This window comes from Myotis nattereri, assembly GCF_964212035.1.
Source record: "Myotis nattereri genome assembly, chromosome: 2".
Classification (NCBI taxonomy): Eukaryota; Metazoa; Chordata; class Mammalia; order Chiroptera; family Vespertilionidae; genus Myotis; species Myotis nattereri.
The window spans coordinates 94,838,428-94,853,829 of NC_138076.1; the positions used below are offsets into that span (position 1 = coordinate 94,838,428).

At 44.6% G+C, this 15,402-nt stretch overlaps 1 protein-coding gene across 1 annotated transcript; it reads right to left on the minus strand.

The window, feature by feature from the left end:
- Positions 1 to 4,299: 4,299 nt before the first annotated feature.
- LOC308513786 (inositol polyphosphate 1-phosphatase-like) lies at positions 4,300 to 5,533 on the minus strand (the record flags this gene model as incomplete). The annotated part of the gene is given in 2 exon segments (XM_081083917.1): positions 4,300 to 4,677; positions 4,679 to 5,533. Coding segments are annotated over 2 exon segments (1,233 nt in total).
- Between the last annotated feature and the right edge of the window lie 9,869 nt (positions 5,534 to 15,402).

Genomic DNA, 15,402 nt, shown 5'->3' on the forward strand with positions numbered 1-15,402 from the left:
ATAACTTAAATTGCCCTGGCCTGGGTAAATAGAGAACGAAGACCCAATTAATGCCACTTGTGCCATCTAAACTCAAAGACAAATGGTGTCTGGGGACAAGTAACAAAAACCCTGAAAGCATTTGGATGGTATCACTTGGGGGATGTTAGGCAGAATAGATAGCTGCTAGGTCAAGAGGTGGGGAAAGGGGAGTTTATCTCACCCACTGAACAAAGAAGTCAGCAATCTTGGGACTTGCCAAGATAAAATCACCAGGTATTCTCATTAATTCTGGGAAAAGTTGCAAAAATGTAAAAGGGGGGACCTTGAAATCTAGTCTATCCAGCAGGGGAACCTTGAAACTTATAGAGAGGAAAAGTATAAAACCCTTGAATCCCTCCCAACAGGGTGCTCAGACTAGTTGAGTTGTCCACTGTGCTTTAAGCTAACTGTATTATTAATCACTAGAGGCCCGGTGCATGAAATTTGTGCACTTGAGGGGTTCCCTCAGCCCTGCCTGCACCCTCTTGCAGTCCGGGAGCCCTCAGGGGATGTCCAACTGACATGGAGGCAGAAGAGGCTCCTGCCACTGCCACTGTGCTCACCAACCGTGAGCCCAGCTTGTGGCTGAACAGCGTTCCCCCTGTGGGAGCACACTGATCACCAGGGGGCAGCTCCTGCGTTGAGTGTCTGCCCCTTGGTGGTCAGTGTGCATCATAGCAACCAGTCATTCCACCTTTCAGTTGATTTGCATATTACCCTTTTTTTATATAGTATAATTCCCTTGGTTTCCTTCTTTAATAAATTTGCTTGCTTTGCTTCAACAGTGCTTTCTGTCACTTGTCTGAATTCTTTCCCATGAAGGTGACAAGAGCCAAGGGGGGAGACCCAGCCCCCTTTGACTTGGGCAGCTCTCTGGTAACATATCTATTCAAAGTAACATTTTTATTTTGAGAAAACATTTAAATGAAAATAATTTCTTTCTTTCTACTATTATTAAATACAAATCACTGAATAAAAATTTTCTTCAAACTGAGTTTCATTGTAATGGAACCCCTTATGATGTTAATATCCCTAGTATTTTTGGCAGCTAGAATTAAGTAATTTAGTTCTTTTTTTAAAGAAACTCTACTTTTAAAAAACATTTATTTTAGAGAGAATAAGAAAGAGAGAGAGAGAGAAACATTAATGTGAGAGAAAAACATCAATTGGTTGCCTCCCATACACACCCTGACTGGGGATCAAACCTGCAACCTGGGTATGTGCCCTGACCAGGAATCGAACTGGAGATTCTTACAATGCACCAGCTGATGCTCAATCAACTGAGCCAGGGCATTTAATTCTTAATTAGAATATAGGTATAGTTTTAACTAAATGTTTCAATTGATTTGGCTGTCATGTAGCTTATGGCCAAAGAAAGCATGTTAATCATGTTCTGAAGGACTGCCTATAAATCAAGTTTGAGGAGAAATGTTTAAAAGTACACTTTGCTTGTGATAATAGAAAATATAACTAGTTAAGTAGAAAATGATCCTATCTAATAATAGACAAACATGGTAATTGACTGTACCTTTGCTATGCCTCCCATTGGCTAATCAGCATGATATGCAAATTAACTGCCAACAAAGATGGTGGCTAATTTGCATACTGCAGGCAGGGCGGGACAGCGCAGCCACCAGCACGAGAGCTGCCATCCAGGCCCCCATGTGCAACCCCAGAAGCTGCCTGCCTGCTGCCCGTTGGGCCGCATGCCAGCCCCAGAAACTCCAGAAGCCGCCCAGAAGCCGGTGATCGAGGGAGATGGGGGTCACCTACCCAGGCCTGACGCCTCCGGCAGAGGCGTCAGGCCTGGGCAAGGGGCCAATCCGACGATCGGAGGGTGATGGGGGTCGACACCTCTGGCGGAGGTGTCAGGCCTGGGCGAGGGAGGAGCCGGTGATCAGGGGGATATGGGGGTCCCCTGCCCAGGCCTGACGCCTGGGCTAGAGGCGTCAGGCCTGGGTCGGGGGGGCCAAGCAGGCGATTGGTGTGAACTACAGAGGAAACACCTTTTCTGACTGCTCATTGGCTAAGCTCCCTGTATGCCACTGGTAATATTCTTTGTAACTTGGGTAATAAGAATCCAAAAAGGTGATCTGGAGTTTTTCACCACACTCCTGGTGAAAAAAATGAAGGTCTGCTGCTGGAGGGCCAAGAAATGTCATATCCTGCCCTAGCCGGTTTGGCTCAGTGAATAATGCCTCGGCCTGATGACCGTAGGGTCTGGGTTCAATTCTGACCAAGGGCATGTACCTAGGTTGCAGGCTCCTCCCTGGCTGGGGCCCAGGTCAGGGCTCATGCAGGAGGCAACCAATCAAAGTGTTCCTCTCACTTTGATGTTTCTCTCTGTCTTTCCCTTTCTCTTCCACATTCTCTAAAAATCAATGGAAACATATCCTCAGGTGAGGAAAAAAAAATAATAAAGAAATTATTATTGTATGAAAGATATATCTTGAAAATGCCTGAAGAAAGTTGTCATTTTTTCATGGTGAAGGGACTGGAGTCCATGTTGATGAAAAAACCTTGCTGGCTGTGGTGACTGGCAGTTGCTGCAGCAGCGGGGTGATGGGGCTGGTGCCTTCCCCTGATCAGCCTGGTCACCTCCCACAAAGGGAGGCCAGACTGCGGCTTAGGCCTGCTCCCCAAGAGGATCAGGGAGCGGACCTAAGCCATCACTAGGACATCCCTTGAGGGCTCCCAGTATGTGAGAGGGTGCAGGCTGGGCTGAGGGACACCCCGCCCCCCAACCCCTGTGCACGAACTTCATGCACCGGGCCCCTAGTAATCAAATAATAGCAATAACCACAAAATATCTAGTTTCTGATTTTTGTTTTAAAAATAACATAATTGACACACAAGTATGAGATATTTTGCAGAATCTTGGTTCTTCAACCCAGCAACCCTTGGTCTCACAGTATAATTTTTGTGTTGCTGATGTATTATTTTTTTCTGTCAAGCAGGAGGAGTTAACTCCAGAGCCACAGGAGTTATCAAAAATTTGTATCTATGACTAAAGAAATACCAATTTCTCTTTTAGTTCCATGGAACTTCCCCTCTCTTACTACATAGCCACATAAAAACTTTCTACTTTTCCTTTTTGAGAAAGACAGGCTTGAAAGATCTTTCTCTCCCCTCATCTCATATCCACCAAATCCAATAAAACTTTCTCTATCTCCAAGCACCGGTGTCTCAATGTTTTGGCCTACTAGCACATCATGTACACAAACCTGAATTTTGGGAGGTGATTCTGCAATATCACAACTAAAACAACTTTGCAAATTGTTTAGAACTGATAGAAAATATACTTTTTTGTTTTTATTTTTTATTAATTATCTTTTTTAATTTTTCAATTATACTTGACATAAAATACAGGGGGGGAAAGTAGATCTATGGTTGTGAGTACATGAAACATTTTGTTCTTGTATTACTATTTATTAATTATTGTATTATTTTCATACAAACAACTTAAAGCCTACTTTTGCCCCACCCTGCATTTTAGTTTCAGGTGTACATCATGATTAGACATGTATGTCACTTACAAAGTGGTCATCCTAATAAGTCTAGTACCCATCTGACATTATACAATATTATTGATTATGTTCCCTATGCTGTACTATGCATCTCCTGACTGTTTTTATAACTGGCAATTTATACCCCTTAAGCTGTTCCCCTTTTATACCCATCCCTCCTAACCCCCTCCCATCTGGCAACCATCAAAATGTTCTCTATATTTATGAGTTTGTTTCTGTTTTATTTTTTTTAGATTTCACATGTAAGTGAAATCATATGGTTTTTGTCTTTCTCTGTCTGACTTATTTAACTTAGCATAATACCTTCTAGGTTCATCCATGGGGTTGCAAATGGCAAGATTTCATTCTTCTTTATGACTTAGTAATATTCCATTGAATAATGTATCACATATTCCATATGAGTTCGTCTATTGATTGACACTTAGGTTGCTTCCATACTTTGGCTATTGTAAATAATGCTGCAATGACCATAAGGGTGTATATGTCTTTTGAATTAGTATTTAGGTTTTCTTTTGATAAATACCTAAAAGTAGGATTGCTTGGTTATATAGTAGTTCTACTTTTAATTTTTTTAAAAAATATTTTTCCTGTCGTTTATTTACAGAAATTAACATCATATGAACACAAAATGGAAAATACTCCTCCAGAGAGGGAGATGAACGCTGACCACCCATAGGACAAAGCTATCTTCTGGCGATAGGCGCGGGGGCCCAGGGTCACATTTTGGTTTCTATGGGCGGGAGAAGGCTGTCTATGCCCGCGCGCCCGCAGGTGCAGGTGCGTCCGCAGGCGCCAGGTGCGGGGCGAGGAGGCTCAGGAATGTCTCCAGCTGCTGGCGTGACCTGTATGCGATGAGTCCACCCCTGTTGGCCCAGCGATCCACGTCACTGGCGCCTTCATGGCCCACGTGGTACAGCAGCTGTGGCCACTCCCGGCCTGCAGCGGGGCCCCTGGCCAGGCAGCCCTGGAAGTCCACCATGCCGCCGCCCATGGCCCGCAGGATGGCGTGGGGCGCGCACGAGTCCCACTTGAAGGTGGTGTCGTAGGAGAAGACGTACAGGTCCATGAGGCCCTGGACCTCGCACAGGCCCTTGTACCCGCCCCCCGCGGCGCAGAACACGCGGCCCCCCGCAGACGCGCGCCAGCGCCGCCCGGACGGGCTCCTGTTCGCTGGCGCTGATGGCGGTGGAGAACCGGTGGGCGCCCTGGGCCTGGGGGCCCGTGTCAGTGGCCTCGGCGCTGGGTTGGCCAGTCCGCGCGCCCTGCGGCTCGGAGACTGGGGGTAGCAGGGAGTGGATGTTGGTGCCCATGTAGGAGAGGCCCCAGTAGCACCGTCCTTCCCACCTGAGGGTGTCGGGGTCCTGCGACACGAAAGGCTGGTTGATGACCCCCAGAAGGGGCAGCCCCGTCTGCAGGTCATAGACGCCGATGAGGATGGTGACGCACGGGAGCCCCCGGTGGAAGACTCCGTGGCTGGGCTCCACGTCGGCAGAGCCTTGGATGTACTGATGCGTGGAATCTATGGGATCCTCCCAGATTCCCAAAGTGTCATGAGGAATGGTGACCTGGACCGAATCCAGGGCCGGGTCGGCGAAGGCAACGTCCTCGTGAACGACCTTGGCCAGTGCCCCGGCCGCCAGCTGGTTCCCGTTCAGGACTTTGCTCAGAAGCTCTGCCGTCTCCCCCTCTGTCGGGCACAGTCGCAAGACGATCATTTCCCCCAGAGCATTAGTAAACTCGTTCCATTCTTCTCCAAAAATTTTGTCCTCCAAGCCTGGAAACTTGCTCTCCATGTGCCGCTTTATGACTTCCTGCACCAGCACGTCGGCCATTATCTTGAAGTCCACGGCGAACTTCTTGTTCTTCTCGCCGCCCTTCTTCTCCTTGATGAGCAGCTGGAAGAGGGCATCCTGCTGGCGGCAGGCTCGGGCGATGTGGGCCGCCTTCTCGGAGACACGCAGCAGCTCCTGCAGGATCGCGGACATGGCTGGGCCCTGAGCCCCGCCGCCCGGCCGGGGGAGGGCGCCCACCCCGCTGGCAGGGATCTGGAGGCCGGAGGTCGGGGACCAAGGCGCTGTTGGTGGTGTCTCCTGAGCCTCTCCTGGGGCTTGGCCACCTTCTCGCCGTGTCCCGCTGTGGCCTCTCCGCGCTTCGCTCCTACTTTTAATTTTTTAAAGAACCTCTATATTGTTTTCCATAGTGGCTACACCAATTTACAATCCCACCATCAGTGCAGGAGGGTTCTCTTTTCTCCACATCCATGCCAACACTTGTTGTTTGTTGATTTATTGCTGATAGCTATTCTGACAGGCGTGAGGTGATATTTCATTATGGTTTTAATTTGCATTTTCCTGATGATTAGTGATGTTGAGCATATTTCATCTCTATTGGCCATCTGTATGTCCTCTTTGGAGAAATGTCTATTCAGGTCCTCTGCACATTATAAAATTTGATTGTTTGTCTTTTTTGTGGTGTTAACGTGTGTTAATTTCTTATATATTTTGGATATTAACCCTTAATCAGATGTATCATTGGATACATTCAGGAGGTTGTCCTTTCCTTTGGTTGATGGTTTCCCTTCTTGTGCAAAAACTGTTTAGTTTGAAGTAGCCCCATTTATTTATTTTTCTTTTATTTCCTTTGCCTGAAGAAACATATTACAAAAATATTATTAAGGAGATGCCAAAGAGTTCACTGCCTATATTTTCTTCTAATAATTTTATAGTTTCAGGTCTTATATTTTCAGTTTGTTGTTGTATATAGTGTGAAAAGTGATACAGTTTTATTCTTTTGCAGGTTCTGTCTAGTTTTCCAAACACCATTTATTAAATAGACTGTTTTTATCCCATTGCATATTTTTGCCTCCATTACTATAGATTAATTGACCACATAGGTTTGGGGTTATTTCTGGGTTCCCTATTCTGTTCCACTGACCTGTATGTCTCTTTTTATGCCAAAACTATGTTGTTTTATAGTATAGTTTGCTACCAGGTAGTGTTAATACTACCTGGTAGCAAGCCGAGGGTTCTTAATATAGTATAATAACCAGAACTAAAAGATCAAGAGTTACAAACAGATGGTCAGCAGAAACATGTTGTTCTTTTTTGTAATTACTTTGGCTATTGGGGGCCTTTTTTAGTTCCACATAAAAATTTTAAATTATTTGTTCTAGTTCTGTGAAAAATACAACTGGTATTTTGATAGGGATGTCATTGAATCTGTATATTGCCTTGGGTAGTGTGAACATTTGAATGATGTTAATTCTTTCTATTCCTGAGCACAGTCATTTTTCCATTTATTTGTATCTTCTTCAACTTCTTTCTTCAATATCTTATAGTTTTCCAAATATAGATATTTTACATTCTTGGTTAAATCTATTCCTTGGTATTTCATCATTTTTGATGCAATTATAAATAGGATTTTAAAAAATTTCTCTCTCTGATAATTTATTGGTGTATAAAAATGCCTTTGACTGAGATGCCTTTGTATCCTCTCTTCATCCATTCCAGACTTTCAGTCCTCCATTCAGGTCCTGCTGGATGCAGCTCTCACTCTTGTCCATACACTCTGATCTGCTCTCCTTATGACTTAATGCAAACTCTGTAGTGTCTCACATTGTTCACTTGTAAGTTCTGGTCTGTTAGTCTAGTCACACATAAATGTAAACCCATCCTTGATGCTTCTTTATGTTTCTCAGCATTTAGCATAGTACTATTGAATAGTAGATGATTGATCAATAATTGCTAGTTGGCTGATCAATAATCGTAGTCATGAAGTCAATTAATAAATGTGAATTGAAGGAATGACTAAGTGGGGTACAGTCACACCTTCAGGTCAATGTTTCCTGGAAAGTGATCTAAGGACAAACTGTTGAAGAAACACCCAGGGTCTTAAAAAACACTCCATATTGCTGTGTCCAATCCTGAATAGGCCCAAGGAGAATTCCAGAAGGAGGCTCTGGAATCTGCACTTAAAAACAGGGTTGTTTTTTTTGTTTTGTTTGGTTTTTGTATTGATTAGAGGGAGAGGAAAAGAGAGAGAGAAATTGATTTGTTGTTTCACTTATTTATGCATTCACTGGTTGATTTTTGTATGTGCCCTGACCAGAAACTGAACCCACAACCTTGGTGCATTGAGGCAATGCTCCAAGCATCTGAGCTACCTGGCCAGATTCTGGAATCTGAGCTATTCTGAAGACTAAGGACCATTGCTGAAGGCCTTTGAAGCATGTGGGATTTGTAGTTGGGAATAAACTGTTTGACCTTAGGCAGCAATTTTCAACCTTTTTCATCTCATGGCAAACATAAACTAATTACTAAAATTCTCGAGCACACCAGAAAATAGTGTTTTTTGCTTATCTGTTTTTTTTTTTTTAAAGGAATCATTTTGATTCATTCACACCAGATGGCTTTGGCTGTTGTCATTTTTTTTTTTTCATTTGACAATCAAAAGGAAAAGAGGTCAGTGCCCTTGACTAAATAGTCACATGTGGCATGTTTTAAAAATTCTTGTGGCACACTGGTTGAAAATCACTGACCTAAGGCGATTTTCCTCCACTGCCCGCTTTGTAGTTTTTCTGCCTATCCCTTGACAATGGTGGTCACATACTTCAACTGTTTTTCAGGTCCTATTTCCTCTCTATTTTCCAATCTTCTGTTTCTAATCTATTTTGTAACAAGAAACCAGACAATGGTAATTAACAGCACCTCATCCCCTGATCCTCACAACAATTCTGAGGTACAAGGGACTTCAAGTATATAAAAGTTGTGGGTGACATAATATTTGCTATTACATCAATGATTGACTCTGTTTCAGGGTTTGCGGACATGTTCTATGGAATAAAGGGCAGAGTTTTGTTTATGGCCTTGATGAAAATTATTTTGGCTGCTTAGAACTCTTTTCACACCTTTCTCTTTATAGTTCTCTTTTGGAGAGCTGAGGTTGCTGGACAGATGATGCAGAAAAAGTATTAGTCAGTGGTATTGTTCTGCCCAGTGACAGTTTAACTAGGACAGAATGAGGCCACCTTCTTCATGGGCATGCAGGACTGATAGTCTTTTACCACCAGAGGGCATATTTGAAAAGGAAATGTAACTTTCCCTCATTCTTCCTTTGCATTATGACTCTATACAATGACACATAAGAACAAAAAAATTGCCTATTTTTTTAAGTAAATGTAAATCTGGGTCTGATTTCCTCTTTCTACCTGAAAGGCTGGTGAAAGTCTAATTTGGTCACTGTTACCAGTGGGCCCATCCCTTTACTTTACAAGAATTCAAAGGTTGTAGTTCAGAAATGTTTAAATGCCTGTGTCTATGGCTGCGTAGTGGAGGAAAGTTGGGAAGTTCCCTCCATCAAGCTTGGAGTTCTTTTACTAAGGTGTCTGGTTTCCTGGACTCTGCCATTTATTGGCAGTTTGATCAGGACCCTCCAGGGTCCTGATCAAGGTAGAGGACAGGTTTTTGTCACTTAAAGAAGTGTTCTCCCTTATACTTTTCCGAATCCCAGGGGAGCTTTGGTGTAGGCCATTATCCCCAACTGCAGTTTAAAGCATTAGTTCCCATCTTCTCTGCTTCTGATATGACACAATCCCAATTTTTACCAGCTCTCTCATGGGAAGGAGCTTTACAGACAGGAAATGACTTCCTTTTAAGTTTATACTGGTAAAAGAGCTCTCAACAATAGTCAATTGGCTTTTTTTTTTTTTTATAACTCACTATATTATATAAACACAATGGGAAAAATAAGATGGGAATAGATTAGTTTGAGAGGCTTGCCAGACCCCTTGTGTAACTTTTGACCATGGTTTGTTAGCTCCAGTGGTCATTTTACCTTCATTCTTGTTCCCATTTCTGTGGGATAAGGGCAGGTGGGACCTCCCAACAAGCAGAGTTACCGCTTTGCTCTCTAGCCAGTAATGTTAATAGTCACCATATAGTCTATGATAGGCCAAATCCTGTTCAAGGATCTTCCTCTAATTCTTAAAATCCCACAAGGTATTATCATCCTCATCTAATAGATGAGGCTCACATACAGTCAGTAAATAGTAGAGGCAGGATTTGAAGTAATCCTATATAATAAAAGTCTAATATGCTAAGTGTCCGGTAGGCTGTTCAACCAATCAAAGCATAATATGCTAATGATATGCTAAGGCTGCTCACCTGCTTGCTATGATGTACACTGACCACCAGGGGGCGGATGCTCCAACCTGTAACTTAGCTTGCTGCTGGGGTCCAGCCGATCCAAACTGAGCAAGAGGGCCAGACATGCTCTAGAGCCCTCCCATGGCCCCTCCCTGGCTGGTCAACCTCCCACATCCCTCCTTGGTTCCGATTGTGCACTGGTGGAGTCCCTCGGCTTGGCCTAAGCCCTCTTGCAATCCAGAACTCCTCGGGGGATGTCAGAGAGCTGATTTTGGCTCAATGGTGGAACAACCAGTCACTATGATGTGCACTGACCACCAGGGGGCAGATGCTCAATGCAGGAACTTCCCCTTGGTGGTCAGTGGGCTCCCACAGGGGGAGTGCTGCTCAGCCAGAAGCTGGGCTCATGGCTGGTGAGCACAGCGGTGGTGGTGGGAGCTTCTCCTGCCTCTGCGACAGCATTAAGGATGTCCAGCATCCCCTGAGGACTCCCAGACTGTGAGAGAGTGCAGGCTGGGCTGAGGGACCCCCCTTGAGTGCACAAATTTCATGCACTGAGCCTCTACTGTCTACATAATGTGCTTTGAGAAATTTGCTTTAATGTGTACATGCTGAGCAAATTAGTTTTAGCTTTAATTGTTATTTTATTTCTTTTTAATTTCCTCATTTCTTTTTTTTTTAAATTCATTTTGGTTTGCTTGTCTGGGCTGAATTAATTTCCACCTTTTGGATATTCTTTTTTTATATACCCCATTCTGCATGTAGAATGTAGAACTTTAATAGTGGAGCCTAGAGATAGTCATATTGAACATTCTAATTTTCCTTTCCTCCCTTACAACGAATTTCCGAATTATCTATACTAATAAAAGGGTAATATGCTAATTAGAGCGGATGTCTTACAGATGACTGTCTGGATGTCCTTCCTGACAAAGCCGGGCACGAGTACCTGTGGCTGTGGCTGGCCTGGGAGAAGCCCCCTGCAATTTCAGATGAAGAAGCCACCCCGCCTGCCTGGGGCAAAGAAGCCAAGCCGCCCACGGTCCCGGGGCAAAGTCGCCTGTAGTCCCGGGCATCAGCTTAGCAAAATCTTGCTGGGGGAGAATTCTGTCTGGGTTTCCCCAAATTCCCTCAGCCCCTACTCACCACTCTGTAAAGGCACAGAACAAGTGAGGCACTCTAAATAAAAATCAGAGGTCTCCATCAACTGATCTGGTGGGCTTCTCTCATTACAGTCATTTGGACTGATGGCATTTGAGTATTTATCTAGGCACCATGACAGAGAAACACAAGCTCAAGTCATGCTCTCTGTCCTTAAATAATTAACAATCTTATTAGAGTGAGTGGATGATAAAAGCGCAGTAATGACATCAGAATGTAAGGAAACAATACAGAGAGGAATAGAGGCAATTGCTAGGGTGATTTTCCAACAAGTAGTACAAAGAGTATGTGCTATGAATTAAATAAAAAAATGTGTGGAAGTAGCTGCTTCATGGGTATAGCATCGCTTCCTATTTTAAAGGAAGCTGAGTTCCATGTGAACTATGCACTATGTTATGATATTTGAGGCACAGAATAAGGGAGGCCCTAAGTCTACTATGCTTTGATATTTGAGACATTCTTTATTGTTCAATGTGATTTATTTCTGTACACCTCAGTTTTGTAATAGTTAAATTACTAGAATAATACATCTTGCTATAAAATATTACTAGAAGATCAAATGATCAGGTGACATTTATTGTTATTTTCTATAAATGAACACAATCTCTGGTATGCTAAAATGATAGGTGTTATAGAAATATTCAGATAGGGAGACCTATAGTCTTGATTACAAGTGAGGCTTACTATCACAACCCAAATTTATTGCTTAAGAAAAAGCAGGGAGCAACTAGGAATTGAACCAAATATAAGACCTTGAAGGGCAAATGTAAATTGGATAAGCTTCACTATTACAAGAGCAACAAGAAAGAATTCAGAGACAAGTATGAGAAGCAGATTGCATCCACTCTAAGTTGCTGCTAAAGAAAAAGAATGGCATACTATGAAAATACTTAGTACAGATTGTAAAGAGATTTGTTCAAAGAGGATTTCCTAGAGTAGGTGGTATTTCAGTTATTTTTTTTTTAATGTGAAGAGAATAGCTAGATAAGAAAAAGGTTTAGGGGTCCCGGATTGGAGAGGGTGCAGGCCGGGCTGAGGAATGCCCCCGCCCCCCCGGCACATGAATTTCGTTCACCGGGCCTCTCGTATATTCATAACACTTTTGCCAACCACCTACATGAATCTGATTTTCACTAGAGTCTACAGTGGCTGAAACATCAGCATCAACGTGGTGGGACTGTCTTGGGGGCATCTATCAGTTGTAGTCTCTCAAGGAGCCTCATTAGGTAAGGCGTGTTAATTTATCCACAATTAATTAGGCTAACTTGTGACAAAGACAGTGGTCTCAACAAAATAAATATCTTATCTAATAATAGACAAACATGGTAATTGACCGTATCTTCACTATGCCTCCCATTGGCTAATCAGAGCGATATGCAAATTAACTGTCAACAAAGATGGCGGCTAATTTGCATACTGCAGGCAGGCAGGACAGGACAACGGAAGCCGCCATCCAGGCCCCCGTGTGTGGCCCCGGCCGGCGGGGCTCAGGAGGGCTTGGCAATTGCAGCGGCCCCACCCCGTGTGCAGCCCTGGCTGGCGCAGGGCTCAGGAGGGGCGACCAGCAAAGTGGGACTGGAGATTGGAAAATGGGTGCAAAGCAGACCTCCTGGACCTTCCCCCACAACCGGCAGGTTCCTATCAATCTTCATTTTCTACTGAAAGGAATGTGGTGCCTCCACTGAGCAGCCTCCCAGGACTCGGACTCGCAGGCTCCGGAGTGGAGACTTCAACAAGGACTTCAGCCCCTGCTCAGGGGGATAACTGCCACCTTCCTACTCCACAGCTGCTTCTGTGTCTGCAAGAAACTGTGCATGCTCCTCCCTGTGACATGGGTGGGGTCAGAGCCTGAGTTGAGTGGTTCCACGATAGCAATAGCAGCTGGACCAGTGCAAGGATGGAGGGAGGGAGGGCAGGGAAGGAGCAAGGGGGAAGCCCTGGTTCACTGCTCCTCCTCCCACAGGCATGGCCCTTGCTGCTGTTATGATAAAAGGAGTTGTGTTTTTCTAACTCTGTCTGGGTAAAGGAAACAAGTGTCTGTTGACTTCTGATCTTACTCTCAGAGCTGCCAGTTAATCCCTCTGGATGCATCATATCCAACCTCCAACGGATCCGAGGGGCAGGATCAACCTTTGTTCCATAGTTGAGGAAACTGACCAATAAACACATGCATCTCATGCCTCAGTGTCAACTCCCGCTGAAATCTCTGGGAAATGACTCAGATTCTATATATAAGGGTATATTTTCTTCTGTTTTCATGTTCAATTCAGCCCCAGGAATCAAATAATACAATAAAGAATAAAATGAGTTCAGAGGGCTCAACATTGTATTCCCAGGGCCTTTGGTCCCACACAAACCACAGAGCTCAGTTATCCTGAGATGAAAGGAAAGGAAAGAGAAACGTGAAAGGTTTCCCAGCTCAGTCACAGAGACATCTCATAATCACATATTAAGGACACGACATTAACTTAGGGGTGGAAAGGGCACAAATGAAATAGAAGATGGAGCCATTTGGAGTGAGCAGGCCAGCAGGGGGGCAGCTGGGGGAAAGCAGGCCAGCGGGGGGGGGGGGGGTAGTTGGGGTGAGCACACTGGTACAGGGGGCAGTTGGGGGTGATCAGGCTGGCGGGGGGGCATTTGGGGGTGAGTAGGCTGGCAACAGGGGGAAGTTGGGGGCAAGCAGGCTGGTAGGCAAAGTGGTTAGGGGCAATCAGGAAGGTAGGCAGGAGAGTGGTTAGGAACAAGCAGTCCCAGATTGTGAGAGGGATGTCCAACTGCCAGTTTAGGCCCAATCCCTGTAAACGGGCAGTAGGACATCCTTCCAGGGGTCCCAGATTAGAGAGGGTGCAGGCCAGGCTGAGGGACACTCCCTCCCCACCCCCCGAGTGCACAAATTTTTGTGCACCGGGCCACTAGTAAATTTTATAAAAGAGGACTGGATAATTTCCCAACAAACATCTTACTTTTAAAAAAGTAATTTCAGAACCAAGATGGCGGCATAAGGTATAAACCTGTACGTGCTGTCCCTGACAACAACATTAAAACTACAACTATAAGACAAAACAGCTGTCATCCAGAACCACGGGAAAGCTGGCCGAGTGGAAGTTCTACAACTAGAAGGAAAGAAAAAAGCACATTGAGACCAGGTAGGAGGTGCAGAGGCACCAAGAACAGAGGTACAAAGGCACGCGTGAGGCAGCTGCACCTGGGTGCCTGTTTATTTTTTTTTTCAATTGGAAGGGGATACAAGCTCTTGAATGCAATGAACTCATTTACGACGAGACTCTGGGGTCCCAGACTCCTATGGGGTGAAACTGGACTGTCTTGCAGCGGGTCAGAAAGCGAGGGTGGCTTTCTCGCAGAGCTGCTCACAAGGATTATTGTTGCTGTGGGGGCACGGGACTTGGGAACGCAGAGGGACTCGAGGGAGAAGGCTGACAACAGCCATTGCTGTTTGCTCCGCCCTGGTGATTCTCTGAGACCCCGCCCCACTCAAGTTACATCCCCACCCAAGCTGTGCGCAGTGGCACAAAGGAGTCATCTGCGCTTTTGAAGCCTAACCTAACAAACTGCAGCTGGGTCAGAGAGCTCCAAAACTTCCAAACCCCAAACAAAGAGGAGAAATCTGCTATCGCTGTAGCTCCTGCTGGATGGACTCACACAGTGGTTGACTTGGAGATCCAGGAGGCAGGGTACCCCTGGTCAGATACCAGATTTCAACTCCTCACATCCATAAGGGACACACTCAAGAAGCAGACTCAGTGAGCACCAAAGCCCCACTGAAGCAAGTCCTACCCAAAAGGGTGTCTCCAGAACAGCAGATCTTCCACTGTAGACACAGTGGGTCCTCACAGTCAGCCAAAAATGCTGAGACAAAGAAACATGTCACAAACGAAAGAAATGGAGGAAAGCAAACTAATGGAGGACATAGAGTTCAAAACCACAGTTACAAGGTTACTCAAGAATCTTCTATGAACCTCCAAGGAACGTAGTGAGACCTTCAAGGATCTTAATGAGAATGCCAAAAAAAATGGAAAAGGACCAGTCAGAAATTAAACATATAAACATACACTGACTGAAATTAAAAATAATATACAGAGATCCAACAGTCGACTACAGGATCCCAAGAATCAAGTCAAAGATTTGAAATACGAAGAAACAAAAAACACCCATCCAGAAAAGCAAAACAAAAAAAGAATCCAAAAATATGAAGATAGTATAAGGAGCCTCTGGGACAACTTCAAACGTACCAACATCCTAATTATCAGGGTGCCAGAAGAAGAGAGAGAGCAAGATACTGAAAGCCTATTAGAAAAAATCATGACAAAAAACTTCCCCTATGATGAAAGAAATAGACTTATAAGTCCAGGAAGCAAAGAAAACCCCAAATGGAGGAATCCAAAGAGGACCACACCAAGACACATCATAATTAAAATGCCAAGGGCTAAAGACAAAGAGACAATCTTAATAGCAGCAAGAGGAAAAACAGTTAGTTACCTACAAGGGAGTACCCATACAACTGTCAGCTGATTTCTCAACAGAAACCATGCAGG